Source organism: Drepanopeziza brunnea (assembly GCF_022702325.1).
Source record: "Drepanopeziza brunnea f. sp. 'multigermtubi' strain 214-2 chromosome Unknown ctg6, whole genome shotgun sequence".
NCBI lineage: Eukaryota > Fungi > Ascomycota > Leotiomycetes > Helotiales > Drepanopezizaceae > Drepanopeziza > Drepanopeziza brunnea.
This window is the reverse complement of record NW_027094069.1, coordinates 1574812-1601801: the sequence shown is the minus strand read 5'-3', so window position 1 is coordinate 1601801 and position 26990 is coordinate 1574812. Positions and strand designations below refer to the sequence as shown.

The following is a 26990-nucleotide window of genomic DNA, read 5'->3' as shown; positions in this document are numbered from 1 at the left end:
TCGCCTTGCACCAAGTGGGACGTGCACCCGGAATATCCAGGAAGCCCTTGAAATCACGTGTCTAATTCAGATACAGACCAACCAATCAACGCCAACCAATTTCAAGCTTCTTTCGGCAGCTCGAGTCTTTCCGCTCCATCCTCATATCGACGTCGAACACGTACCACGCACACCACGCACCCTCGCCCCCATTGAGCCATCAATCGTTGTGCGTTGCGATCTTCTGCTACGATGGGATTCTTTGATAGCTTCAGCGACCTGCTGGAGGCGGCGCTGCCGTGGAGCTCCGCTGAGGCGGAGGCCCAGAAGGAAGAGGAGACCGAGGATGTGAAGGTACGTCTCGAAGCTCCTATTTTCAGCATTGGCAGAGGAGGAGGAGAAACATGGATACGAATGATGGCCAGGCAGCTGGTTTGATGGTGATCGGACTGGAGGTCTGTAGAACGGGTTGGGGTGGTTGGCGATGCGGCGGAATCTGCGCACAGTAGTTATGGATGATTGAGACTGGGACTGCAATTCTCCAGGAGGAAGTGTACATTTGCTAACAATATTATTTTTCTTTTTCAGGAAGAATCTACCAGCGAAGGAGGGGAGGAAGAATCTAAGGACGAGCCGGAGGAAGCCGAAGAAGAAGAAGAGGAGGAGGAAGAGGAGATGGTCGACCCTAAGGATAAGTTCGAGGAGGGTGAGTTTATACGTTTCTTTGGATGTTATGGATATGCAACGGCCTCGAAAATAGCGACACATTGGTCTAGGACCTGCCATCGCACTCTGTGGACAGCGAGGACTCTGGTCTACTTCCAGGGAACGATCGCCAGAACCTCAAATCCACCCCATATGTCGAGGCGGCATGTAATCAAGGAAAAATGCCAAATTCGACATGGTAATCGAGACTGTTCTATCGTTCTGCATCCCGACGAAGAGACTTGTCAACCGAACGCCACTCGAGACGAGGCATATCACCATACACCACGGATGCTGCATGAGAGGACCCTGTCAGGTGTCGGATGGATTGAAGAATATGTGGCGGGAAATAAAACCGCAAGAATCATACTGACTTTTGAAGAATGCAAGCAATCCAAGCAATGCTCCGGTCCAAAGCATCACTACGATGAGTGCGTCGAGCGTGTTACCAGTGCTACTCAGAGCGAGGACAAGAAGCAGCCAGACGAGGACTGCGTCGAAGAATGTAAGCTCTGTGTAGCCGCTCTTTCTACCTCGTATATACTGACAACGGTTAGTCTTCCATCTCGCTCATTGCGCCACCTCGTGCGCTGCACCAAAGCTTTGGGCTGCCCTCAAGTAGAAGCCTTTGCTTCTCACACGACAACACTGCATTTGAAATGCCCAGACGACTTATTAGATGGTGGGGGAAATAGTCGGTGCCGAGGCGGGCTTGTACAGACGCACAACACAACTCCTTGTTTGAGCGCGGGTTCTGCATGTATACTAGTAGGAAAAGGCTTATAGATGGATTCTGGTCTCTTGTGCATCTTGTGAGTCCCAAGGCAGAGAGGGAGCTTATACCAAGCCTCACCTGATGCAATTTTTGGCTTATTACTGATTATACTCTGTTTGTTTGGACCTTGGCCTGTCTTTCGTTCTCCCTGGTCTTCCATTCCCTTTTCTTCGATTCCTGGCATGTACAGTGGTCCCTTTCTTTTGCACCTTTGTCGAAGCCACCACTGTAATCGAGACGAGTTGGAGAGGCTATGTCTAGGAATGGGATTCGATCTTAGAGAATAGTCATGACCGAGTTCCAAGTCCAATATAGTGTGTTTCCTAACGGTGCCGGGCGCGGTAGACCCTTTTATATAAACGTGAAATTCCAGCATACCAACCGGCTTATGTGAGAGACAAGAAGATGAGATGCGTTCTCGGAGAGGGAATTGGCTATATCCCTCGGGCCTTCGCAAGATAGACTGGCTGGAGGTCAGAATAGTTATCAGATCTGTTTTTTGTGATGATGTCGATTCTCATCACTGTGCCTCGGCGGCGTCTCGACCCGGGTCCTTGGACAGCCGGGGGCAGTCCATTTCGAGGATACCGTCCCGGGCTGGCACGAGACCTTAGCTCATCATCCAGATCTCCCAAATCTCCCGTTGAATATATTCCACCATATACTGTAGCCTGTGAATTATTCCGATATACTCTATAGTTGTCTATATAGGCCTGGGCGAAAAAGCTTAGCAGGAGCTCGGATCACCAACCTACGTCAATTACGTCGTCAATTAAATTCGGACATGGGCCCCGACTCAGACAGCAACGATGTCCGCACCACAGCGTCCCCGAGGGGCCCGAGGGCCTCGAGGGCAGAGAAATCTGGCGTCGCGGTCTGCGAGAGAGATACTGCTCGGGAAATGTTGCCGGACTGGATGGTTATGCGGCCGATGAGGATGAGAGGCTTGAAGAGCAAGGGCAATGGCATCGGCAGCGAGAGGAGGAGAAGAGCCGATGGACTCGGTTCCAATGGAAAAGGGGGTGGAAATGGCAATGGCAATGGCATCGACGTTAATAGGAAGAGCGACTTCAAGATCACAGAAACGGACGAGACAACTGGCAGCGGTGACGGTCAAGACGGAACGGGGGACCTCGAAGCCTCGGACGACATCCGCAGTGACGACGAGCTTTTGGGATCCGATACCGACGAAGAAGATGGGCGTCGACGCGCTTCTGTGGTTCGTGAGAGTGAGAGGACTGATGGGGACGGGGAGGCATTAGCCCGCGGCCACACGGAATTCAAGGTCTACAAAAGGAGGTGGTTCGGACTGGTACAGTTGGTGCTCTTGAATATCATCGTGTCTTGGAACGTAAGTAGATATATATCTGCAACCAGCAAAGTGTTGATAATAATCTCAGCCTCGTTAACACGAGGCAGTGGCTCTCCTTTGCGGCAAATTCGACGACGGCGGCTGAGTACTACAATGTAACGTCGTCCAGCATCAACTGGCTCAGTACGGGCTTCCTCTTCGCCTTTGTCGTGGCATCTCCATTTGTGGTGTACACGCTTCACCGCGGAGGTCCCAAGCCGTCCATCATAGCCGCTTCCGTGCTCATCCTGGTGGGAAATTGGATCCGATATGCAGCGACCAGAGTAGGGACGCATGGCAGTTTTGGAGGCCTCATGGTCGGACAGATTCTGACGGGACTGGCCCAACCTTTTGTGCTCGCTGCTCCGACCAGATACTCGGATCTGTGGTTCACCAACCGCGGAAGAATTGCGGCGACGGCTGTGATGAGCTTGGCAAATCCTTTAGGGGGCGCATTGGCTCAACTTATTGATCCTGCTTGGGTACATCAGGCTTCTGACATCCCTAACATGGTCCTGTATATCTCCATCATTGTATGTGTTTTCTAGCCACCTGTCTCTCTGCGCATACTGACAGTTGAAAGGCTACTGTTGCGAGCATTCCTTCATTTTTCCTCTCAGCAAAGCCACCAACACCGAGCTCCCACTCTGGGACTCAGCCAAAGCACCAGCTGATCCCATCCCTCAGGTTTCTCATCTCGTCCCCGGAATTCTGGATGATCATGATCCCGTTTACGTTCTACGTGGGGCTGTTCAATAGCCTCTCGTCCTTGCTCAACCAGATTCTCCAGCCTTACTCCTTCACCGAGGACGACGCTGGTATCGCTGGAGCTCTCCTCATCGTTGTCGGCCTGGTAGCATCGGCTATCACCTCACCGATCATCGACAAAACTAAATCATACCTTCTAGCTTGTAAAGTCCTGGTACCGATCATTGCCGTCTGCTATCTAGCCTTCACCTGGGCCCCACAGACCCGGACCATACTGGCGCCGTATGTCACCCTATCTATCCTGGGCGCGGCATCGTTCAGTCTCATTCCGATCGTGCTGGAATACCTGATTGAGATCACGCATCCTGTTGCCCCGGAGGTTACCAGCACCATCTGCTGGACTGGCGGCCAACTTTTCGGAGGGATCTTCATCATCGTCTCCGATGCTCTCCGTGCCTCGGGCCCTAACGATGGGACAGCTGATGACCATACCGATCGGCCGCCAGGAAACATGTTCAGATCTTTGATATTCCAGACCGTTCTAGCGCTGGTCGTTGTTCCGCTCCCGCTTGCGCTGGGCTGCTGCGGGAGACAGGAGGGCGTGAGGATGAGGAGGGTAGATGCTGATAGAGCAGCGGCGGAGAGGAGGTATACGGCGGGTGGTGGACAGCTTCTGGCTTGATATTCAAAGCTTGATCGTATGTACTTTTGTAATTAGGAAAATCTGATTGGATACTCTATTCGAACCACTATACATCACAACCATGTTCGACCTCTGCTGCTCATAGTGGAAAATATGTGCTTTTGGTTTTTGCAAGCTGTGATTTAAATTCCATCGAGAGTGCCGTCCGTCATCAGGAGCTGGGCTTAGATTAGAAATCCATGTACGCTTCCATTGCTATGCTAGAGAAGGAGACGGCGAGTCTTTCTTGGCATTGATTGCCGGCTTACTGCATTTCCACATCTGGGCCAGGCTCGGTCTTCAGCGTCGTCTCCCGCTTGGTAACGAAATTCTGCAGCCTCTTCTCTGCCTTACGAGCAGCTCTTGTCCGCTTCACCAAATCCACCCGCAACTTCATCAGCCGCTCTGCGATGAGCTTCTCGCACCCCGTGACCAACTTAGCACCGCGGTCTGCTGTCATTGACAAGGCGTCCATCTCACGCATCGCGCCCTGAAGGTCCCCTTGAGAAAAGCAAGGCGGAGTCAGCAGTTGTGCCATATGTAGTAGAAACAGATCCAGATATCCCCAAGCCTCGAACTTTGGTGAGATTAAGGATCCCATCCATACGTTCGTTCATTCGTTCTCAACAAGATCTCGAGAGATCACCTGTTTGGATACGAAGATACCCAGAAGAACATCATAGCATAACATGACAAGGCCGGGGGGTCCACGACGGACGACGGAGACTTACAATACGCATCCAGATCAAAGCCCTCGTAACCATCCGCCTGCAAACCGAACCCAGTCAGCTCAGCCAACCCATCGTCTCCCAATCCCCGTTCCCCTGCCCAGCAAAAGGAGGACCATAGACCACGGGGGAAGACCTTACCTGCGCCAGTGCCTCCTCCAACAACCGGCCCCCAAACGCCCTCTCCTTGGCCGAGTCAGGCGCATCGTACTTGTCCCTCGCCCAGCGGTGATGCGCCTGGCGCACGGTGCTCTGCCACACCTGCCGCATCTGCATGCGCGTGACGAAGCGCTCGCCGTTCAGGCTGTGCACGTCGCGCGCGAACTGCCCATACTTGACGTCCGTCGCGAGGCGCATGAAGGCCGTGTCCCCGTCGACGTAGTCGGGCTTCAGGATCCTGGACTTCTTCTTCTTCTTCTTGCGCTGCTGGCGGGAGGGCTTTTGTGACGGCGCCGCTGGGGGGGTTTGCTTGTTGTTCTTGTCGTTGGCGTGGGCGTGGGCGACTTCGGTTTTGGTTTGCATGGCGTCGGCATCGGCGTCGGTCTCCATGGACGGTGGTGGCGCGGTGTTGAAATCCATTCTTGTTGTGTGTGTGTCTGTGTGTGTGTTTGGGGGGGGGGGATGTGTCGGGGAAACGCTGTTGGATGGATGGGGTTTGGTTGGCTGAAAAGAAGTACGAAGAGGTGTTGTATTTTCGTTTCTTGGAGTCAGAAATTTCATGGCCACACGGGTCACTAAATTCACCGTTGCCTTTGCTTAGCTTGCCGGCAGCTGATCTGATCGTGCGATTGGAATCGGAAGGCACGACGGCGGCAATATGGAATGATCTACTCACGTGACCCGATCACCGCGTGGGAACGATTCTTTGAGCCAGGGTGGGTTTTAAAATATTGGCGTATTCCAATATTGATATATATACATATATATATATATATATATTATATATATATATGTATATGTATGTATAGGGTAAGGTAATTCAGTCTCACATTCATTTGTTACCCCGTGTTCTCCCTTTTTTTTTTTTTTTGGCCGCTGGCTTTTGCGCATACTACTGTACCTACTACGAAAGAGGTAAGACCGCTCACAAGGGGGGTTGGAAAGGCTCTTGGAACTCCGAAAGCTGTCCATGTACTCTAGAACCGAGTTGAGGCCAATCTAACGATGGGACGATGGGGGACAAGCCGGTGGTATGTAAACTCCTCTGTTCCTCCCCTTACCCTTACGGAGTTAAAGACGCCCGCGCGAATCAATTGCGTTCTACAAGACCACCCACGATCGAACGGTTGAGGTCTTTTGGCGTGCATTCAAGAGGAGAAGGCTCTCGAGAGGCGCTTAGGCTAGTAGCGCCTGTGCTGGCGATTAGGCCGCATACGGCTTCGGTGTCAGCCCGGTTTCCACAAGTACATACTGGACTTTGTGCGCTCACTACAGAGATACTAAAGCAATAAGCAAACCATCAAGCTAGCTATCTAAGAATGATAAAGATGGATTGGATAAGCTACTTACAAAAGCACGGTGAGCGGAGATTTGATGGGGACCATTTCAACAATATAAAGGATTGATGTATCGTATTCTGATTTTGGAAGTTGATGATGATATTGGACCGACGGTAGCTCGTGTGATGAGAAAGACTTCATACTCGTACGTATTATTCTACAGCTGATAAAGTAGAAGCTAATAGACCTTCGAATTCTTTTGGGCTTGGCTGACGCAAAATCAGCTTCAAATAAGTAAACCAGAGTCATCTTACGTAGGAGGACTTGAGCCGTATACTTGGCTTTGACTATGTCTATACTAATCAGTCTACACCTACTAAGTATGTAATAAAGGCTATATATAATAGCCTGATTAGGCTTAATAGGGACAAACCAAAGCCTTGCACCACTGACAAGTTTCGGCTCTTTTGGATCTAGCGTAGACCTACATTGGAATTAGCTCGAGTCAAAATTTCGAAGCACCTATCTCAAAAGGGCCGCAACCTGCAGATTTCACTTGTAGATCTGGCCCGCAGGTTCTGCTAAAACTCTCTACAACTACTTGCTACTGTGAAGATCATCTTCCGGCTCGGATCAATGTCTTCTTCTTAATGAATTTTCAACTGGTAGCAAGTAGAATGCTGGCGGAGAGTTCAACTAGCAAGAGCCGCCTCGCCCAAATTTAAAAGCCTCTTCACTTTTCCTCAGGTGGAGGATTTCAAGGGCTCAAAGTAGGGACCGACAACAACTTTCCTCCTGCAGTATAAAGTGACAGTTGAAAGCCTAGGTGCAGTTCCGAGTTGCATTCGGTTTTGGGGTGGACGCGAGGAGTCGGGGGGGAAGGGGGGGGGATAAACATGGTGGCGTGACGTGGAACCAACCGTATTTCATTTTTCAAAGATACGAATATTAGGATCTGTGACAAAGATGCTTCTAATGCTAATCTGAGGGGAGTTTTGTTTGGTCCTGCTAGAAAACCTCCAGTGGGGGATGGATACCACACATAGTCTATACGGCACTCAACCCTCGACAAATATGCAGATAGGTAGATAGATGCACACGTTACTTCTCCCCCGCTACCATGGGCCGATGTTCAAATACTCCGAATACCACCGCCCTCGGCGATGTTGTTGACCCGGCACTCCGCCGAGCAGCCTTCCGAACACTCGACTTCTTCTTCTTCGCCCTCCGCTCCGTCTTCAGCACCTCCCGTGCATTCGAGAAGACCATCCCCTCTCACCCTTCTTACGTGTAGATCCTCCACAGAGATGCTTCCAATACCATGCACCAAGCGTTGAAAGTCCCAGTACTCGTCTGGGTCAGATCCAGCCTACCCATCCACCTAGCGCATTCACACAAGTAAAGTCTGCCAAGAAAATATTTATTTATATATATATATATATATTAACTTATCGTTGGTTCTCCCGCGTACGTCTCGCGTTTCTCGGAGGAGAAGGGCAAACGAAAAAAAAAATACTGTATACCTGCACAAGCGCCTCCCCCAGCATCGCCCACTCCCGACCCCCCATCTCGCCGCCGCCCACCGCCCAAACTTCTTCCTCATGCCACATAACAAGGAGGCCGGCGCCACTTTTTTTTTTTTTTTTTTTTTTTTTTTTTCGCAGCGATAGGAGCGGATCATCCAGCTGGTGGCCCCGGTGTTGGTGGTGGCGCGCTTGGTCGTCTTGGTGAGTGGTTTGCGGTGATGGGGGCGGGGTTTTGTTGTTGTGTTTTGGATTGGATGTTGACTTTTCGGAGTGATTTATATTGAATGGGTTGTGTGTGGAGCGTGTCGAGATAGGGGCTGTTGACTTGGGCTTTTGTACTACTGGGACTCTAAGCAGGGACGAGGACGATTCACTAGGTACCAAGTGGTAGCCTGATGACTACACCCCCATAACTCGCTCAGGAGTTCGCTCAATCCAAACGATTTGTTATGATTACCCTCGGACTCCACTCTTTGTGTGCGGGAAGCTCGCAACAACTTTCTGGAGATGAACTTGGCTTCTAGGCAGCCGAGGCTCTCTTCTGCGTGAAATATTGTGGTCCATTGAGGCCTGAGATAATGGCGCTTGCCGATTGTTGACATTGCCGAGTCCCGCTACTGTTCGCGCACAAAATTATAGACAGGGTACCGAAACTATTGTCTTATCTCCTTTACCCAGTTGTTCTCCTATTCTTTCTGTTAACGCCTCAATCCTCCTCCACTCGCTCGAGTTTCAAGATGAGCCGATTGCTCGCTGGACCAACAGTGTACCCGTCCTCTTGTTCAATCCCTTCATCGTTCACAATGTACGTCCGGAAGTTCGAGTACACAGCTGCCAGAATAAGCTTGATTTCTGCCTACGGTTAGTCATACATTGCAAGCCTCGTGGAAAACTTTCCACTCGGAAGAGAACAGCATACCATGGACAGCAAAGTTGCTCCCGACACACATCCTTCCACCACTACTGAAAGCCCAGAACCACCGGTCGCGCTCTTTCTTCTGATGCTCCGAATATCCGTTCTCGTCGTCCAGCCATCTCGTGTAATCGAACTTCTCCGGCCTCGGATACACCTCTGCATTTCGGTGTACGCTGTGTGCTTGGGCCCCTACTCTCACGCCGCCGGGGATACCTGAGAATTTCCCTATTGTGCAGGATGGGTAGGGAGTTTGCCGAGGCTGGCTTCCTGGAATCGCGGCATCGAGACGGAGAGTTTCCATCATGATAGCGTGCAAGACGGGTAGATTGTCCAACTCCTTCGAGCTCGGCAACTCCTTCCTGGACGAGTTCCTGGACAGAAGCATATTTGGCGAAAGAGAGAGAAGCTCAGCGCGAAGTCTGTCTTGCAGCGGAATATCTTGCGAGAGGTGCCACGTTATGTACGTAAGCGTGATTCCGGACGTCTCGTGCCCTGCAGCCAGATGATCAATCATCTCACTCGCCATGCTAAGCTCCGGGTGTTTGAGCAAATCCGTGGCAAGGATGGAGCTGTCTCCTTTGCTCTTGCGTTCCTTCTCGATACCATTCAGCATGGTGCTGAACACCACAGGTTCGTTTCCGGGATCCGTATCTTTCGCTGCAAGACCCTCCATGATGTAAGTCAAGGTCCTATCGCAGCGCTCCTGGGTCCAGGCTTCAAGCTCATCATTGTTATCATCCACCCACTTCGGAACGAGGTAAATCCCAAGTTTCCTGAAGAAGCGATTTAGGCGGGGAAGTTCCTGGGACCAGAAGGTGTATCTCTTACGATTGTAGTATAGAGAGAACCAATGTTTCCGGTATTCCTCTTCGCTTAGAAAGTTGCTGCCGTTTTGGAGACCGAACTGGTAGGCCGTGATGAAGTCCAGGGTTGTCGCATTCCAAATCTCATGAATTTCGATGCCGTTTTGGCAGTTTGGGGGTGTTGAAGCAGCGGTCAGAATGGGAAGGAGACGATCATAGAGGATCACTTGAGCCTGTCGGTGGAGAGCGGGCGAGTTGTGGATGTTGGATTTGGAGTAGATGTTGGAGATCATGCGCTTCTTTGCTGAGTGAGGCTTGGAGTGCCAAGCCGAGAACATGCACGGAACACTAAGTTGACAACATCATATCAGAACAATCACATCCCGAGAGACTATAAGGTAGACTTACCCGTAGTTATCGAATATCGAGTACCACTCTCCCTTCTCAAAGCCCCCAGCATACACCGTCCTCAATCCAGCAAGATCATTGACGCTGAGCTCATTCGGACCCAACCGGATGACTGGGCCATGCTTGAGGTGAGCATCGTGAGTCTTGCGGTTCTCTTGCTTTAGCAATCGAGTGCGCAAGATCCAGAGCGGTGATATTGGAGCCGACCAGTGTGCGTTGGGTATTTTGGATAGTGGGGAGAGGAGCACTGGGTAGATGACAAACTTGTAGATGGCGAGGAGGGAAAGGGTTAAGAGCCCCAGGACAGGGATGCTGATGATCGACATACTGAATCCTGGGAGACCGGCTCAAGAGGGTTTGGAGTAAAGATTGGGGCGAGGCGTCGAGGCGTCTGGAAAAACCCTTTGCCACCTGATATGCTTGAAGAGGTACTTTCTCGCAGCCTTCTGTGTAATTGGAAGTTATTTGTATTTCCTAAAAGAAGAGAGTTTCTTTTTCTCTTTCAGAACGAGCGGTGTGCTTGTTTATGTATCGGTACGAACAGTCGCTGTCCCATTCATTCTTATCGCGATAAGAGTGGAGCCCTGACGCCTTATATACACTAACTATAATTAAGCGACTTTAGATATTGACCTCAAATATCAAGTAATATTAAGTAATAGTACTAAAGCTTCGATTTTCTTTGCGAATATTAGAGAGAATCTGACTGATAAAGAATAATTGAAATAAGAGAGTTGTTATTATAATTATCATTTCGTTTTGATACTAACAAGATGATGGTTTTTTATATTAAGTCCAGTCCCAAGTTTCATGTATCGATGAACGATATTTTAATCCGAATTTTTTTTTTTTTTTTTGGAAAAAAAAAAATAGTTCATCATGCTTCAAAATAAATAAATTTTTTTTTTTCAAGCCTTGTCTAGCTTTAATTGCATATCCTATATCCTTCTTCCGGAAACGCCATGTCCTCTTTCGTTAACCAGCTGCCCCGAGCTAGCAAGCTGTAAAAGCCATCAACCTAACTGCCTCGTTAGTCTTCTCCTTCATATCAAAATCAACGATCGTGTTTATAATTCATTTACTTAAATACTTTTTTCTCACTATATTAGTCATGGATACACCGAGTCTCTTAGTAACCTTCTACTCTATTCTTTGACATGCCTATCGACTTCCTTTTCTAAAAATTTTTTCGAGCAGATCATTTACTAGGTATATCGATTCTAAGCATCGCGGTAAGGGAGAAATTAGCGCTCTTCAATTCGCGATAAGAGGTACATTACACACCCTTTTTGGTTGGTGGTACTTGGAACTGGGAAGGTTGGTTTTTTTATGGAATTTCTGGAAGAGAAAACACAATCCTACAACGCCGGAAGGCGCATGACTTCAGAGCTGCCTACCCTACAAAGATCGCTGCAAATTCTGAACTGAGCGGAATGTACGGATTTAAACTGAATGCAAACATTTATGGTTGTGCCTAGGCCTCTGCCTCGCATCGCTTGATTGACAGATTCAGTGCTAGAATACAGAAAGCAATCGAATTTGTCGCAAAACAGTGAGACAGCTTTGATGTTTTTGGAATCGTCCAGATGACTCACGATGAACAGCGATTTTTTTTAAAAAAAAAAGAAATCGGAGGTGAATATCCTTTGAGAGGTCCGCCCAAGATCCTACAATCAGTTAACTTTGTGAGATTATATTTCGTCTTGCTGGGAAGCCATTACAAGACCTTGAGGTTTAAAATCTCTCTATCTTCAAACCAGGTAGGAGCCTTTGGAGTTCTCATAAAACGGCAGTTTCGGCACTCCTTCAGGTTGGGCCCTCATAGAACCATCAAATGGACTAATCGAAGCTTCACTTGACGTACTGACTGGCCTTACCAGGAGACTGAAGCGTTCATAGCCAATGCACAGCGAGAAGATACTCTTTTCAAAGGTTTCTTTTGTTTTCGGCCTGGCTGGTTCAACCAGCCGATAAAGCAATACCCTCAATTTTCCGCCTCAGGGTCGAGCTTTCCTCATCCTCGAGGTCGACCTCGATTTCCATCTTAGGCCGGTTCTTATTCAGACCTTCGAGTAGCATGCAGGCCTTACAGATATCCTGACTGGACATGTATCCACAGGTTTTGCAGGTACCTAGAACTTGTCGAGTAAGCTTCTTTCCCTGCTCATTCCTGACATCATTCCGGGCTGCTGCCTTCCTCTTCGTTCTATCGTGTGGTTCACCATCTGTACCGTTTGCCATTAACGAAGCAACATCGACCTCCCGATTCGTGGCCTCTTCATCTTGCTGCAGCTTCTTCTCCATAGCAGCCATTTCTCCTCCAGTCTCCCTACCAGCACTCCCACAGCCACCACCGCCTTCTTCCTCGCCGCCAGCTCTTGATAACGGGACTTTGTGGCTTTTGCATTGACTAATCCCTGTTACCTCCTCCGGTACTAGTCTCGCCATGTCTTCGCCACTACGCACCACATCCAAAATCGCACTGGGTCGAACTCGCTCCAGACTTTTGATCAGGGTCCTTGCACTTCCTCTGAAAGCTTCTGGGCTGTAAATGCATTCTGTGCTGAAGTAATCAAGCTTCTTGTGATGGGCGTATAGCACGATTTCCTTCTCATATGCGTACTTCAAGGGCTTGCTCCGTCTGACTTCGCTCGATTCGCCGCCAGTGACTATACTTGTGCTCCGTGCCAGTCGTGGAAGGTCCCCTCGAAGTAGATTCATCAGAATGGTCTCAGCCACGTCGTCTGCATTATGTCCAGTCACCACATGCTTGATCCCCAGCATTTTTGCGCCTCGGTCTAAAGCCTGTCTGCGGAAGACACCACAGTATGTGCAGTTTCCCTTCTTCCCGATAGTCTCCACGACTTGGTCCATAGTCCACCCATAAAGCTCATCATACCCGACAATCTTCAACTCCATTTCGTACTGCGTCGCATTTCTTTTTACCGTCTCCAGAGAGTCATCTCGGTATCCCTTGATTCCTTCGTCGATACTGAGTAGTACCAGATCCAGACCGTAATTGTAGCGTTCATTGAGGGTTTTGAGTACTGATGCAAGCACAGTGGAGTCCTTTCCTCCAGATGCGCCTATTGCTATCCTGTCCCCTCGTGTAAAAAGTTTCGTTGTGATGATCGTGTGGTGGATCTCCTCCTCGAAGATAGTGATGAAGCATGGTTTACAGAGCTTCTGAGCGTTTTTCGGACGTATTATCAGAGCCCTAGCAGTCTTGCAGATAGCACATAGAGAAGGCGCCATTGTGAAAAAAGTATGGGGTCCATTTCAGCCTCCGTTATTCATCTCGCCTTACACCCATCAGCGTCTGGACGGAGCGGCCAAACATGACTCCGCTTAGCGACACGTGATGAAAGAGCTAGTCACTGCCAAGACTTTCGCGCACACAAATCTGCTTCGCGAAATCTTCTTTCCTCTTCCACTTCCCATCGACAACCACACGACAAATCGCACCACCACAGCGATCCGACAAGATGGTAAGCTACTGACAGAGTTCTATATGAATTGATACGACTCGCTGCCACTCTCGTACCTCTACGAGCAATCGCACGTCGAGATGTGTTTTCCATCAATAACCTGAGGGTTTTGATGATGACTTGGCTTGAGCCTCATCTGCGCAGAAATGCCAGTGAGGTCTCTCTAGAGTTCAAAGAAGATTATTAGTGAACATGTTCGCTGATGTCTCTTTTCTCAATGATAGCCTCCCAAAGCCGGAAAGAAGGCTGCTCCAGCCCCGTTCCCCCAGTCCAAGGCTGGTGCAGGTTCGAAGAAGGCCCCCAAGGTATGACCAACAACTGTATTCCCTCCCTTGTGTCCCCGCTGACATTTTTCAGAACCCGCTCATTGAGAAGCGCACCCGTAACTACGGTATCGGTCAAGACATCCAACCTCGCAGAAACCTTTCGCGCATGGTGAAATGGCCCGAGTATGTCCGTCTTCAACGCCAACGCAAGATTCTCAACCTCCGCCTGAAGGTCCCGCCCGCGATCGCCCAGTTCCAGAACGTCCTCGACCGCAACACCGCTGGCAAGGCCTTCACCCTCCTCAACAAGTACCGCCCCGAGAGCAAGACCGAGAAAAAGGAGCGCCTAGTCAAAGAGGCTACCGCCATGAAGGAGGGCAAGAAGAAGGAAGACGTTAGCAAAAAGCCATACGCCGTCAAGTATGGTCTCAATCACGTTGTCGGTCTGATCGAGAACAAGAAGGCTTCCCTTGTCCTGATCCCAAATGATGTCGACCCAATTGAGTTGGTTATCTTCCTCCCAGCACTCTGCCGCAAGATGGGTGTCCCTTACGCCATCATCAAGGGCAAGGCTAGACTCGGCACGGTCGTCCACAAGAAGACTGCTGCCGTTCTCGCGTTGACCGAGGTCAGATCCGAGGACAAGACCGAGCTTTCCAAGTTGGTCCAGGCCATCAAGGAGGGCTACGCTGAGAAGTACGAGGAGGCCAAGAAACACTGGGGTGGAGGTATCATGGGTGCTAAGGCTGTTGCTCGTACCGAGAAGAAGCGCAAGGCCCTGGAGAGCGCTATCAAGATCTAATTTCTTTCTTGGTGCAGTGTCTATGGCGTTTTTATGGTATTTATGGCTCTGGGAGGGTTGTAGCTAGGCGCAACAAAACTCAGCTGATGATACCATACTTTGGGACTTTATGAACACCTGAAAACTCCACATCCTCCCTCATTTCCGCCATCACATGAGATCTTTCCGAAAGTTCGGAATCCAGTTTGGACGTTCTGCGTGAATCTTTCGTTGCCTTCATGAGTCTGATAATGGATCGTTTGATTTTGGCCCAAGGCCACGTTAAAAAGTAGCTAACATATGTTCAATGGCTAGGAAGTTGGACATGATTGTTCTTCTCCACCCGACCTCAAATGTTGTTCAATTGACTCCATCTTGGCATCTGTCTCCGGGACTAGAGAGATCGCCAGCAAGGATTCCCTAATCTATCCGAACTAGAAGCTGGTGCTACCCTCGCTTGATTGAACGTCAACATCAACATCAACGCCAAAGATTCATTTGCTTACGGCGAGGGATAGATGTACCACTGAGACGAGCTGCGGACCCGGGCCAAGCATCTGCGAATCGATTCTCCTTGGGCAGGCAAGTATGTAGTGCGAGGTATTCGATGTCGCATTGCAGAATCCGTGCGGCCGTCCGCCAGTACAAGATCCTTTTGTGGCTAGCCGGTGGTTGAATGAGTTTGTATTGCTTACTCTGGGGGAGATGCCTCGATCACTGCTCACAGATCGTCCCAATTCCAAATTCTTTCTATGGATCCGTGTCCACGATGACCTGCGTAACCACGCCCGGGAGTAACATCTTGCCCCCAAGTGTGACACCACCGAGGAGGAGCGGAAACTGGTACTCTCCTAATGGGACCGTTGCATGTAGGACGAATTCGACGCCACCCACCAAGGGAACAGAGTGCTGAGACCTCTGCCCTTGTCCCCTCTGCAAATCATCACAAAATAGCAGCAGAGCACGCAGATTTCCACATCCGCTCCCCCACAATCTACTATCGGATCACTCTTCTCAATCATTTAGATATCTCAAGCTCAGGATCCCCATTGATTCCCGCTATTAGAGCTCGTCATCAGCCTCATCGAATTCAGAGGCAAAACTTTGGCAGCGGCCGATTCTCGCAATTTCTCAACACCCTCGTTCCTGCCTCTTAAATAGGTTCGCCACCCTGTACACCAGCGCTTTGGGGTCCAGATCTCCCTCACCAACTCATCGTATTCCTCACTTTCCTGAGACTTACCTTACACTCGTTGCAATGGGCCCCAACAGTAAGAGCAAACTCTCATCAGCCACCGATTCCTATACATCTTGATCTTGTAACGCGTGCCACCCCTGTTCCCATGAGCAAGAGGAACGGTACCAAAAATTGCCAGAAAAATATGCTGATGAGCTCCTGCTCGGTGGAACAGAAAGGCACACGTTTGAGTCCGCCTTGAGGTCCAATGAGGCCTGGGCGAATTTCAAAGAGAACCAGAACCCCGCGTTCTTTGAGAAGCTGGCCATCAAGCAGACACCTACTATTCGTATGTCCCCTTCTCCCCAGACCCAACAAACTCATACGGTTTTCTGCTCACGACCTATTCATGAACACCCCATGGGAATTGAAAGAGAGAATGGCTAATCATAAAAACACAAGTCTGGCTGGGCTGCTCCGACTCTCGCGTTCCTGAAACGACGCTCCTCGGCCTCCAGCCCGGCGACGTCTTCGTGCACCGCAACATCGCCAACATCATCTCACCTACCGACATCAACTCCATGGCCGTCATCGAGTACGCCGTCGTCCACCTCAAAGTCCACCACATCGTTCTGTGCGGCCACACGTGCTGTGGAGGCGCCGGTGCTGCCTTGGGCGATGCGCGCGTGGGAGGCGTTATCGATGCGTGGATCACCCCCTTACGATCCCTACGCAAGCAGAACGAGGAAGAGCTGACGGAGCTCGGTGACGACGGAGCAAGAGCTGTGAGGCTGGCGGAGCTGAACGTCGAGATGGGGGTGCATAACTTGATGAGCAGCTGGTTTGTCGAGGAGGCGATCAGGGACCGGGGGCTGACGGTGCACGGCGTGCTGTACGATGTTGCAAGCGGTAAGATCCGGGATCTCGAGGTCGGAATTACGGTCAAGGAGTCTTACTTTGGCGCTGCGCCTACGGAGGAAGACCTCAAGGATGCATTACTTCCGAGCCGGGAGGAGGTCGAGCTTGTGAGGGGCAAGCATGGCATGTTGGTGTTTGAGGGTGAAGGGTCGACGATGGCTGTTAGGTAGCGTCGGCATGGATCTCGCATAACTATTACTTGAGCAAGTGCTGCCCTTGGGTCTGTCATGGAGTATTCGGCGCTGGCGTGTTACAGCGAGTACTCAGGGCTAATGCCGAACCGGTCAGGCAACGTGCCTGGCAGGTTTGGCTTCTCGGATCAGGGCGTTTTTTTTCTTCTTCTTTTCTTTCTCAATTGCTGTAGTCCGTCCCTATTCCCATCATAGAGTGACAGGGGCAGGATGGTGCTGGCAGTATCAAAACCCATTTGGATTAAAGGTCGCATTATCCTAAATACCTCGTGCGGTTCCCTTTTTCTACCTCACCTGTGCTGTGTTCTCGTCGTCTCCTGGCTAGACGTCCGGGGCTAGAAAATGACATCAGCACTGAGCTTGACAAACCCGAGCAATTTTTGGAAAAAATCGACTCAGATGCTGAGTTTTTAAATTGAAATATAATCTTTCTAGATCTAGAGTCGTGTCGTGTCCAATAACGCAGTGCGTTTTTTCATTTATCTATTTGTTATCCCACCTCTCGACCCTCACCTCTAGACACGTTACGGATATTTATTACTCACTGGATGATAAGATTGGCACTGTCAGACTGCGATCCGTGATACGAGCTTGGGCGAGGAGCACCAAGGAAGAAAGAAGAAAAAAAAAAGGCTTTGATCGTGTTGGGAGGATTTGAAGTCGACCCACATCTGCTGCTGCAAATATCCTAGATGCTCCAAGTATATGTATGAGCTGTGTGCTTACAGCAGGGCGCAAAAACAGAACCCAATTACTGTTTCTGATAAGCTGGGCCCTGAAACGAGTAGTCCTGCTCTATGCGGCTTCGGCCTCTAGCAAATACCCTCAATCCCACTCGAGTTCATTTGGTATTTACTATTGCCATTGCGACATGGCTCTAACCCGGGGTCCAAAATTTGTGGTATCATTTCGTGGTATCATTTCGTGGTTATCATCAGTCGTCAACGTGAGCACCTTTGATCATCCCTTGATCACCTGCTCTGGCATCCGCGCGGACGCCCTGCTATCACAGCTATCATTGCTGCTGACCGAAACTCGCAACAGCATCCGCATGGCTGCTTCAATATCGAATAACCTCCGGGTCACTCGAGCGGCCCCTCTTCAGAAATCCTGGATGGTCGTCCCAATGTTCTTCTTCCTTGCAAGCTTCACAACCTCCCCTCCCACCACTAGATCCATCAAGCCCATGCCCACGCTCTTGTAAATAACGTTCCCGCTACTCAGCCACCTACTCATCTGATCATCTTTCTCAGTCTGCTCCTGCTTTCTCCTGCTGCTGCCGCCGCTTTGCGAGGACATGCTGTTACTCCTGCTCGGCCGCAGGGAGAACGAGGGATTGCGATTCAACGTGAACGAGGACTTTCTGGAGGAACTTCTCGCCGGAGGCGAGCCGGGACTTTCGATACTCGAGTCACCGAAGATCTTGGACGTGCTTCTGGTACCGTCGGGTGATATGGTAAGGTCTTGGAAGGAGCTGCGCGGGCTGTCTTCAATGGGCGAGTCGTCGTCGTGAGGGTGCATTTGGTCGAGCGTGACTAGTTCTCCAAGTTCAACCGTTCGATCGGATCGCACGCCTGCTTGAACCAACTCGCCTGCTTCCCTGAGGCATTCCAGCGTGTCCACTACAATTACGCCACCTTCTTCTGCGCGCTTATGGAAATGGTGACCAGCCCCATGGACTTTGATAGCTTGCGTTACTACCTCGGGTGGGATCTCAATCATATGAGGCTTGTAAGATCCAATGGCAATGATCAACCGTGCTCGCATTCTTCCTTCTGTATTCGTCAAGATTGTGTGGTCGAACAGCGGTTCTGTAGAAGGAGTGGTACAGATGATAATGTCCGACGCTCTTAGCCTCTGCTTCAGAATCCGGTCAATCTCGGTGTACCTTAAAGACGCCAAGTCGAATTGGGTATCCACCCACCCCTCACTCCGCTTGGCTGCAATATCATACGTAACGAACGCTTTCATGATCTTTGCAGCTCGCTCGTTGAACTCGCGGTTGATGAAGTGCACGTTCTTGATTGTGTTTCCACGCAAGAGGAGGGCTAGACGGATGTGCCAGTATGCTTGCTTTCCGGTTCCAAATACTGTGATGGTCTTTACTTTTGTCCGGCGGAGCATGAGGAGAGAGGATGCGAGTGCAGTTCGGAAAGCAGTGATTTCTTCGGCGTTCAGGAAGCCGAAGGGCTTGCCTTCCGCGCCCATAAGTGTGAGAGAGCCGTAAGGGGTGGCATCTTCATTGGCTGATGCCGAAGGAGCTTCATCTGGATTTGAGGGGGGACAGGCGAGGGTGACAACTGTATAGTTGTTAGTAGATACTTTCTTGAAGAGTTAAGAAGTAGAGCCTCACCTTTGATTGCAATAGAGGAGGAGCTGATCGACGGCATAAACAAGGTAGTCGTCGAGTTCCCCGCGGATCCTATGACCGTTCGTTTGGGCTGATTGTCTGCACAGGCTCCAGAATTCGTAGTACCAGTCGCATACTCGTGCATGGCGTTTCTCATGGCGATCTGCAAAGCTGCGACATCATCTCTGGTCAGGTTGTGTAGGATCTCCTTGACATTGTCGTCGCTGAGGATCGTGAGGGGCATCTTGAGAATTATACCCGTGTTGACGGATCTCTTCTAAAACGTTTGTGTATGCGGGCATGTTAATGTTGTGGACCAAGGCTTTTCGAAAATCCGAGAGTTCTGAAGACGTGCTTATCGCTTATCTTATCTTAGGGAAGAGCCGGGCATATGACGGGCCGGGCTATTAAGGAAATGGGTTGAAGTTTCGTGAGCTTTTCTTGACTACAACTCTGATCTGGTCTTTCGACTGACAAGAAGGGAGTATCTCTAGTATTTATGCTACTCGAATCCACGCGACCGACCACGTCGAATTGCTGAACCTGCAATTATTTAATTCCTAGCAGATACATCAATGCAAAAGCCATGTTGGTCAAGCTCAGATTGGTCTTCAAAGCCTCGTACATTGTGCATGACCTTTTCTTCCCCATCTACCCACTCGAGATTGGTTGATGTTATGTCAGGTCTGAAACTTTATAGAAGAAAGTAAAGCCGTTCGTCTTGATAAAGCGGAGAAACATATCCGACCGACCTATCATCAGAGCGATCTCCTTCCACGATTCGAACAACGGCCTTACATGCGAGTTGAAAGTTCCGTCAAAGTCGTTCTCAACAACGATAAATGCAGCAAGATTCTTGTGTAGTTACGCATGGCGCACTGTAGCCTCAGTTTCCTTGGTCTTGTTTTCTTTTGTCCTTGATATCGAGAGATTCATCCAGATATAGATCTTTGCTTCGGCATAGTTTTCATGATCAAGTAGGGAACCCACGATATTATTTGAAAGCTTTGCCACGAGAAAGGTTGCCGAGGGTGTAGTCATAGCAGATCTACTTTTAAATTATAGTCTCAATATCAACGTATTGGTGCTTGCACATCTCCAAACTACGATTTCAGCCTTCTCCTCCCCCTTCCCCCCTCATTTTTTCCCGGAGGGGAGCACAATGAACTTGAGTTCCTTGCCGGCCTCGAGACCGAGAGAAGAAAGGAGTCCATATCTACTACTAAGTGATTCTCCCCGTCCCCAAGTAAAGCATCCCAGATCAGCTGATGCAGTCAGTAGCAAGCCCAAGACACGCATCGAGCATCGATCAGGAGGTGCTGGACCTGAACATTGCCACCGATGAAAATACCCAGAAACAACATGAAAGTATTCAATCTGGTCGTAACCACATCCTGAGGAACATAAACCATGGTAGAACAGAGACAAGCAGAACATTTCCGTCCCTCTGCCAATACAGCATCGTAGGTTTTCCCCTAACGCCCTGAACCCTCACGATCACTCCTCTCTACCTCGTCGGCCTACCAGTTGAATGACCATCATATGTGCCTCCTTACAAAGACGACCTTCAAAAACGTATCCTTTCCCACTTGAGGCCTAACATTATGACTCCGAGCTTTGAGACGTACGATCGACGCGTCCTTTTCAGAGAGGCGGGCGGTGTTGGTGCTGGCACTGGTGCTGAGATGTTGCACGTCTCGGTCCAGGGTTGCTATGCACCGCGCTGCCAGTGTTCGATGCGGTTTTGATTGGAAATTGGCGATATGGACGATTGGAAATTGAAAGTGTTGAGACCGACGATACAGTACAATGCAGCTTCCCCAAAAAGAACGGTCATTGCTAGATTTCCAAGACCTCACCCCAGTTTCGAGGAAGAGCGACATATATTTGATTAGAAAGTCTTCAAATGTACTTATTCAGCACGATCATTCAATTCTCTGGCATAGACTTGCATATTTCGAGAGTTTCTGGTTCGTTGAGGATATACATTCGGCCATATGCTAGGTATCCACCGATGCTTTAGCCCATGCCTCAAAAGTTAACCCCCCCCCCCCTCGTCACTGTCCACCGATGCCCATGAGATATGTCCTTTCCAGGGCAATACCTGGTCCACCGAAAAACAAGTGACCAATAAAGCGGCAACGCCTGATTACCTGAACTCACTGCACGTCAAGAAGATCCCCGGCGAAGACCACCACCATAACCATCATCAAACAAGCGCTGCCACCCTGTAGGGTTTTTTGATGCAAATGTGATCGAGAAGTCGTTAGAGATCGAGAACTGGATCAACAACTCGAAGGATCTGTGTGCAAACGTTAATTAGAATGAATAGAGCATCACGGGACGGAAGGAGGATCTACCTGGATCTATCTAAACGACTCCCGAGCAATAAGCGGCCAGCCAAGTCGACTCCGTGAGCAAGCGGTACTCAACCCAGATCGCGGCTCCAAAGAAGGCCGAGAGGGTGCAAAAGACACACAAGTTGTGAACATAATACGCAATGTAATGTTCCACAGTGTCAATCATGCACCACGTACCGACGGGGTCCGCAAGGCGCAGACTCGACTCTCGAACCGGGAATCCCAAGATATGGCGGACGAAGCGACAGATTTTGACCAGGATAATGGCCGTCAGAAACGTCGCTATGAAGGACAGAGCGAGGGCAAAACCGCGGCTGAAGATGGTGACCTCCTCGTAGTAGGTCGTCGCCGGAGTGACAGGGAGCTCGCTCTCGGGGATGCTGCGCTTGATGAAGGTAATGGTCGCGCAGTAGTTGATCGTCCCGAGAACAACGATGAGGTCGGATATCGTCCAACGCCTGAAATAGCTGCTGATGGGTTTCGGAAACTTGGACGTGCTGCCGCTCTCGAGGTCGACGACATCATGCTCGTATGGCATCTTCTCGTTGGTGTTCTCGACCGCGTGCTGCTGATGGTTGTCTACCAGAACAGTCTTTCCGTGAACAGACATGATTGTCGATTTGGGACTTGTAAATTAGGGGTGAAAGTTGACGGTATTTGTAGAGAGGAAGAGGTCGAACGCTAAACGGTTAAATGAATAAAAGTTGCGTGGTGAAGCTATGTTAGTGCCCGGCATGTCACCTGAGGGCGCTTCGGAGGCAGAAAAATGGAAGCAACCTCATCAATAATCTTCCTTGATCGCTATGGCCTATAGGTAATTGAAGCAGATCAGAGAACCGCCCGAAATGAGCCTGCAATCCCGCACCGCCATATTGTTCATCTTCACCGTGTCGTTCCAGAAAGATTTCGGCGGAATGTACAACGGATCGAAGACTTCCACCTATTCGATTCCCGCGGATATGAGTGGAAAGGTAGATTTTCATTTTTGCTTGATAGGAGTTGGACGAGGTACCGTATAGATGGGCGAGAGTGAGTAACCCGGCTCTTGGGTTGAGTATCTGGAAAGCCGGGAAGAGAGTGCGCATCTTGTCGCAATTTCTTTCTTCGAATTCAAGAAGTGTCACGGTCACAATAAGCTGCCTTTCAATAGCAAGCATCATGCTCATCATTTTGTGCGATCTCAAGTCGTCCAGTGATCATGAATTATCACATCTTGCAACCGTGTCAAACTGCTTGTTGCTTACAAGAATTTCCGTGGCCCTCTCTCCACCCTCCTATTTCAAGATCTCGAAAACTTCCAGCAGCCAATGACCAACCCAGAAAGTATACCACAGGACGAATTCCTATAGTTTCATTGGCGTACTGCAACCCAGTCAACCCATCGCCCGAAAAACCCGTCCCAGCCCGTGCCGTGGTCCTCGAAGCGACCGGGAACTCTTCATGATTTTCTCTGATATCGTTCAGCATCAGTTTTTACTCTTCAGTTTGAAACCCAGATAGACGATGCTTAATATCTTTCGCAAAGAAGGACGGAAAAAGATGCTTACCTGGAGTATTACTTCCCAACAGCGCAAATCATAAACCAGAAGAATTCAACACTGCCCAAGAATACGACAGTGACGGCCAAAACAGAGAACCCAAAGACGACCATAAATATGTCATCCATCGGCTGCATGAGCTCTGCGGATGGAGCTGGATATCCTCGAAATTTGCGAACCAGTTGGTACACCTGATAAACGTGGTCGGAAATGAAGGTGGTAAGAATGACGGCGAAGATCACGGCCAAGGATTTGAGTCCGACTCTTTCTAGACCCGAGTAGACTGCGCTGAACGTCTTGTTGGCTTCCTTAACCTGCATAGCATGGTACCACACGAATGTAAGCCATGCTCCTAGAGCTAAAGCGTAGAACTGGTATCTCAAGCCCCATAGTTTTCCGAACTCGCCATTGATGCCAATATTGAGACCGAAGGTCAGCCTTGACTGCTCGACTCCAATCTGTGCAAAGTACCGATCATTCTCTGGGTTGCGGTTGGCGTCACCGAAGCCGAGGAAGTCGGATTTCTCCGTGGCAGCAGCGACGATCGATGCGTTGTTGACGAGCACGGCCTTGAGAAGAGAGCAATTCGGATCGTCAAAGTGAGACTCGGTGATAGATTGGATTCGGCTCAGTTCCCAAGGCTGTTGGCTTAGAGCCATGTTCAACACGTTCGCGGTCTCGATATAAGATGGTACACGGGGTCGGGTCTCAATGTCGAGATGGATTGATTTCGGTGTAAGTGTGACTGGGAATCGATATAATGGAGAGTCAGATCCGGATATGTTTCCGTCATTCGTAGACTCGAGGAAAAGTTTTGGGGCCGCTTGTGATGCGGTCTGATCGTTCGAAGGCGCGGGAGGAGAGTATGGCGTTGGGAGGGCTCCTTGGGACGAAAGTTCGAGGCCAACTCGAGCCTAGCTCAATCGCGAAACACCGTCCTGTCGCCATGGTGACGCGCTTCTGGCTCTGCGAGTTTGAAGGTAGGTCCTCTTTATCTTCCCGGAAACTATACGGAGGCATATTCCTGCTACATCGTGCACATCGCCCCGAGGACCTTACTACCACCGAAAGAGCGAGAGATCAGAAGTCTGCGCTTGAGTTGAAAAAAAAAAAGACCTCGTCAAGCTGGCGCAATAATATAATGGGCCACGTACGGTGAGTGTAGCCTCCAGCACTTGAGTTGTATGCACCCGTCGGTGACAGTCGCGATATGATTAATTGCTTTGCTTTCCTTGAATAAGATGTGTGACGAGAGGAGATGTGATGGATGGATGGGTGATGCGAATGAAAAGGAGCAGACTACCTATCCAGACAAGATAAGTTGATGAGGTGATAGATAACAGTGCAACTAATTGGCACAACTGCAGCGCCGCAGATACTGCCTATAGGTTCGCCACTGTATATGGAGAGGTAGCGTTGTTAAGAAATGTAGTAAAAAGGGGGGACGGTGAGAAAAAAGCTTGCAACTTACTTAAGCTTGTAACTTGGGAGTTCGAACTGAGAGCTATCTGGTCCAGCTCGGATTTGTATGGTGCATCTTAAGTCTTGAGTTGCAGGGTCAGATGCACCCTTTACAAGATTTACGTCCACAAGCCAAACAGATCGGTCAATTCTTGCATCTTGGTGTGCAACTTAAAGATGCAAAAATATCTTGATAAGGAGGAGTGCATCTTGGCCTGAATCTGCGAGCCAAAACAGGCTCTTAAGTCCTTACAATTCAAAGCCCTATCTCCACATCAGCTTTCGCAGCCTCTCCTTCTCCTTCTCGCCGCCGAAGATCATGTCGACGGCACTTCGCGCAAGCTCACAGATCTCCTTATTGTCGAGGTTGAAGTGCTCGGCGATGAGTGCGTACTCATTCGAGAGGGCACTGCCAAAGACTCCAACGTCGTCCGTCTATCAGCTTTCGTTAGCACATCTTTCCTTTCGACACTCACGCTCCCCAACAAGCAATATCCTAGGAGTGTGCGGCACTGACACTCAACGCAATGGGACACCCCTTTCCCTTCCACCACCCGAAATGGTGGTCCCCGTACGTCCCCGGAATCATCTTGGCGTGCACATTGCAACTCAGACATAGCTCCAGGCCCAGCCCCCTCCTCACAATCTCCTCCCTCACATCCTCCGGCACATGGATCACATGGCCGATCCGCTGCGGTCTGTACTCCAGCAGAGTCCACAACTCCTCTTTCGTACAAGAAGGCGCCTCTGAGAAATGGATGGTGATGGGTAAGTTCTCGCTTATGGCGAGTTGGAAAGCGGGCCGAAAGATGGAGACGTCGCCTACGGTGGGGTCACCGCACTGGAAAACGGAGGAGTCAGTATTTGCCACATGAGAATGTTTCAAAGGAGGAGGGGGGAAGGGGTTCTGAGAATCTCTCGGGATCAGAATGGATCCATAGGGAAAGATTATCATTCCCGGGTGTCTTACCAGGTCGATGCCAACGACGCCTTGGGAGCGGTATTTCAGGGCGAGGGCGACAACGGAGAGGGCTGTAGCTGCATCGTTGCGGCGATCGATGGAGAGGATGAGTTTTGTTTTCATCTGGGGGGAGGGGGCGTTTGTGACGGAGAGAATGAGCCGCACATAATCATCTTTGGTGATGTTTGCGGAGGGCATTGCGCGCGGGGTTGTGCGAAGCTCGAGGTAGGCTAGGCCGTCTGCTTCGAAGTCGGCGAGGACCGATTTGGTAGTGTATAATAGGGATTCCTGTGGTCAAGATTAGCTGGGGCTTCATCGCAGGGAAGAAGCGAGGAGGTGTCGAGAGTATTGGAGACGATAGGTCTTTGCAGTTGAAAAGTCAGAGAGATTGGAAAGGCAATATACGCACACATACCTCGTCATTGCAGAGATTGTAGATGTATTTCGAGAAAAGGGGAAAGAACCTGCGAAGAATCAGATGGTAGCGAGACCAAAAGTAGTGGTTTGAGCCACTTCCAAGCGAAGCAAAACCCTGTGTTGTTTTGTGCCCCTGATCCACTCTCGGGTGGAGCCTGTTCGCAATACGTAGAAAAAAAGGAGGAAAAGAGGAAGATTTTTAACTCACATCTCCAAGGCGTAGTCAAACTTACCGACCGGCATTTCAATTAAAGGGTCTTCAAGCGTTGTCTCTCCGCGGCTCTTCTTCTGCACCCACACCTCATGAAGACATTCCCGACTACTCAGCAGATTAGAACAGATTCCTTCTGAAGACTCCCCCGACCCCAAGTCATCGAAACACGAGGGTAATGGAATATTTTCGCTGACCTGATGCTTCCAGTCAAGTGGGCGTGTAACTATGATCTTCTCTCAGCCCTGTGTCAAACTCTCAGACAGCATGCGAACTCGTGAAGGCCTGATTGGATTGCGCAACTACGGCTGCAAGCAGGCGGGAGCGTGTATCATTGACGACTGACGGCGGCTGCTTACCTCTACCTTGGGCAAAGCGACATAATCCATCCTGGTAGCTGTTGAAGATTCTGGGGATATCCGAGGTGATGCTTCGAGAGATGAGAGTCTGCGAACCGTCCTGAGACGAGGATATTGGAGCACTGGTATGATGGAAAGTGGGCGCCGCATCTTTCGAAACGAGATGCATCGCTCCTGATAGCAGAGAAGAAGTGAGGTATGGTATGGTATGCAAGAAGCGAATATCTTGGCCGAGTCGTAGTCAATAATGACAATCCCTTACTTGCTGAAACTCTTACAAGTTACCGACCGCACTGGTGTTCTTAACTCTAACAACGAGAGAAACAAGAAATTTAGACAGGTATAGATTTCCGGCTATATACTCCTGTTATTTTCCCGAAAATAAATCTTAAAGACGATGGGCAATTGGTCCATGGCCGGCGTATAAGAAGGCACCTACCCATCTTAGTAAGCGATCTGTACTCGCCAGTTTACTCTACTTAGTAGTAATTC

The 26990-nt window shown here is 49.9% G+C and overlaps 12 protein-coding genes across 12 annotated transcripts; 5 read left to right on the top strand and 7 right to left on the bottom strand.

Annotated features, from left to right (window-relative positions):
- Positions 1 to 231: 231 nt before the first annotated feature.
- L3040_004291 (uncharacterized protein) lies at positions 232 to 1306 on the top strand (the record flags this gene model as incomplete). Its single annotated transcript, XM_007288931.1, has 4 exons — positions 232 to 333; positions 568 to 685; positions 1067 to 1189; positions 1242 to 1306. The coding sequence occupies 4 exons, from the start codon at positions 232 to 234 to the stop codon at positions 1304 to 1306; spliced, it is 408 nt and encodes a 135-aa protein (XP_007288993.1).
- A 937-nt stretch (positions 1307 to 2243) lies between these two features.
- Positions 2244 to 4200, top strand: L3040_004290 (uncharacterized protein; the record flags this gene model as incomplete). The annotated part of the gene is made up of 3 exons (XM_007288932.1): positions 2244 to 2810; positions 2879 to 3343; positions 3394 to 4200. 3 exons carry the CDS (start codon positions 2244 to 2246, stop codon positions 4198 to 4200), a joined length of 1839 nt encoding a protein of 612 aa, XP_007288994.1.
- Positions 4201 to 4465: 265 nt separating this feature from the next.
- L3040_004289 (uncharacterized protein) lies at positions 4466 to 5507 on the bottom strand (the record flags this gene model as incomplete). The annotated part of the gene is made up of 3 exons (XM_007288933.1): positions 4466 to 4701; positions 4932 to 4968; positions 5070 to 5507. The coding sequence occupies 3 exons, from the start codon at positions 5505 to 5507 to the stop codon at positions 4466 to 4468; spliced, it is 711 nt and encodes a 236-aa protein (XP_007288995.1).
- Positions 5508 to 8599: 3092 nt separating this feature from the next.
- Positions 8600 to 10346, bottom strand: L3040_004288 (uncharacterized protein; the record flags this gene model as incomplete). Its single annotated transcript, XM_007288934.1, has 3 exons — positions 8600 to 8745; positions 8813 to 9960; positions 10021 to 10346. The coding sequence occupies 3 exons, from the start codon at positions 10344 to 10346 to the stop codon at positions 8600 to 8602; spliced, it is 1620 nt and encodes a 539-aa protein (XP_007288996.1).
- A 1633-nt stretch (positions 10347 to 11979) lies between these two features.
- L3040_004287 (uncharacterized protein) lies at positions 11980 to 13275 on the bottom strand (the record flags this gene model as incomplete). The annotated part of the gene is made up of 1 exon (XM_007288935.1): positions 11980 to 13275. The coding sequence occupies one exon, from the start codon at positions 13273 to 13275 to the stop codon at positions 11980 to 11982; it is 1296 nt and encodes a 431-aa protein (XP_007288997.1).
- A 230-nt stretch (positions 13276 to 13505) lies between these two features.
- Positions 13506 to 14576, top strand: L3040_004286 (uncharacterized protein; the record flags this gene model as incomplete). Its single annotated transcript, XM_066154431.1, has 3 exons — positions 13506 to 13508; positions 13733 to 13813; positions 13866 to 14576. The coding sequence occupies 3 exons, from the start codon at positions 13506 to 13508 to the stop codon at positions 14574 to 14576; spliced, it is 795 nt and encodes a 264-aa protein (XP_066011925.1).
- A 1237-nt stretch (positions 14577 to 15813) lies between these two features.
- Positions 15814 to 16820, top strand: L3040_004285 (uncharacterized protein; the record flags this gene model as incomplete). Its single annotated transcript, XM_066154425.1, has 3 exons — positions 15814 to 15826; positions 15968 to 16081; positions 16195 to 16820. 3 exons carry the CDS (start codon positions 15814 to 15816, stop codon positions 16818 to 16820), a joined length of 753 nt encoding a protein of 250 aa, XP_066011924.1.
- Positions 16821 to 17942: 1122 nt separating this feature from the next.
- On the bottom strand, positions 17943 to 19435 carry L3040_004284 (uncharacterized protein; the record flags this gene model as incomplete). Its single annotated transcript, XM_007288938.2, has 2 exons — positions 17943 to 19141; positions 19195 to 19435. The coding sequence occupies 2 exons, from the start codon at positions 19433 to 19435 to the stop codon at positions 17943 to 17945; spliced, it is 1440 nt and encodes a 479-aa protein (XP_007289000.2).
- Positions 19436 to 20353: 918 nt separating this feature from the next.
- On the top strand, positions 20354 to 20784 carry L3040_004283 (uncharacterized protein; the record flags this gene model as incomplete). The annotated part of the gene is made up of 3 exons (XM_066154418.1): positions 20354 to 20417; positions 20473 to 20654; positions 20752 to 20784. 3 exons carry the CDS (start codon positions 20354 to 20356, stop codon positions 20782 to 20784), a joined length of 279 nt encoding a protein of 92 aa, XP_066011923.1.
- A 576-nt stretch (positions 20785 to 21360) lies between these two features.
- L3040_004282 (uncharacterized protein) lies at positions 21361 to 22161 on the bottom strand (the record flags this gene model as incomplete). Its single annotated transcript, XM_066154413.1, has 3 exons — positions 21361 to 21493; positions 21552 to 21561; positions 21729 to 22161. The coding sequence occupies 3 exons, from the start codon at positions 22159 to 22161 to the stop codon at positions 21361 to 21363; spliced, it is 576 nt and encodes a 191-aa protein (XP_066011922.1).
- A 945-nt stretch (positions 22162 to 23106) lies between these two features.
- L3040_004281 (uncharacterized protein) lies at positions 23107 to 23748 on the bottom strand (the record flags this gene model as incomplete). Its single annotated transcript, XM_007288940.2, has 1 exon — positions 23107 to 23748. One exon carries the CDS (start codon positions 23746 to 23748, stop codon positions 23107 to 23109), a length of 642 nt encoding a protein of 213 aa, XP_007289002.2.
- A 1066-nt stretch (positions 23749 to 24814) lies between these two features.
- Positions 24815 to 26528, bottom strand: L3040_004280 (uncharacterized protein; the record flags this gene model as incomplete). Its single annotated transcript, XM_066154400.1, has 7 exons — positions 24815 to 24985; positions 25068 to 25391; positions 25521 to 25799; positions 25927 to 25975; positions 26137 to 26247; positions 26337 to 26365; positions 26499 to 26528. The coding sequence occupies 7 exons, from the start codon at positions 26526 to 26528 to the stop codon at positions 24815 to 24817; spliced, it is 993 nt and encodes a 330-aa protein (XP_066011921.1).
- Between the last annotated feature and the right edge of the window lie 462 nt (positions 26529 to 26990).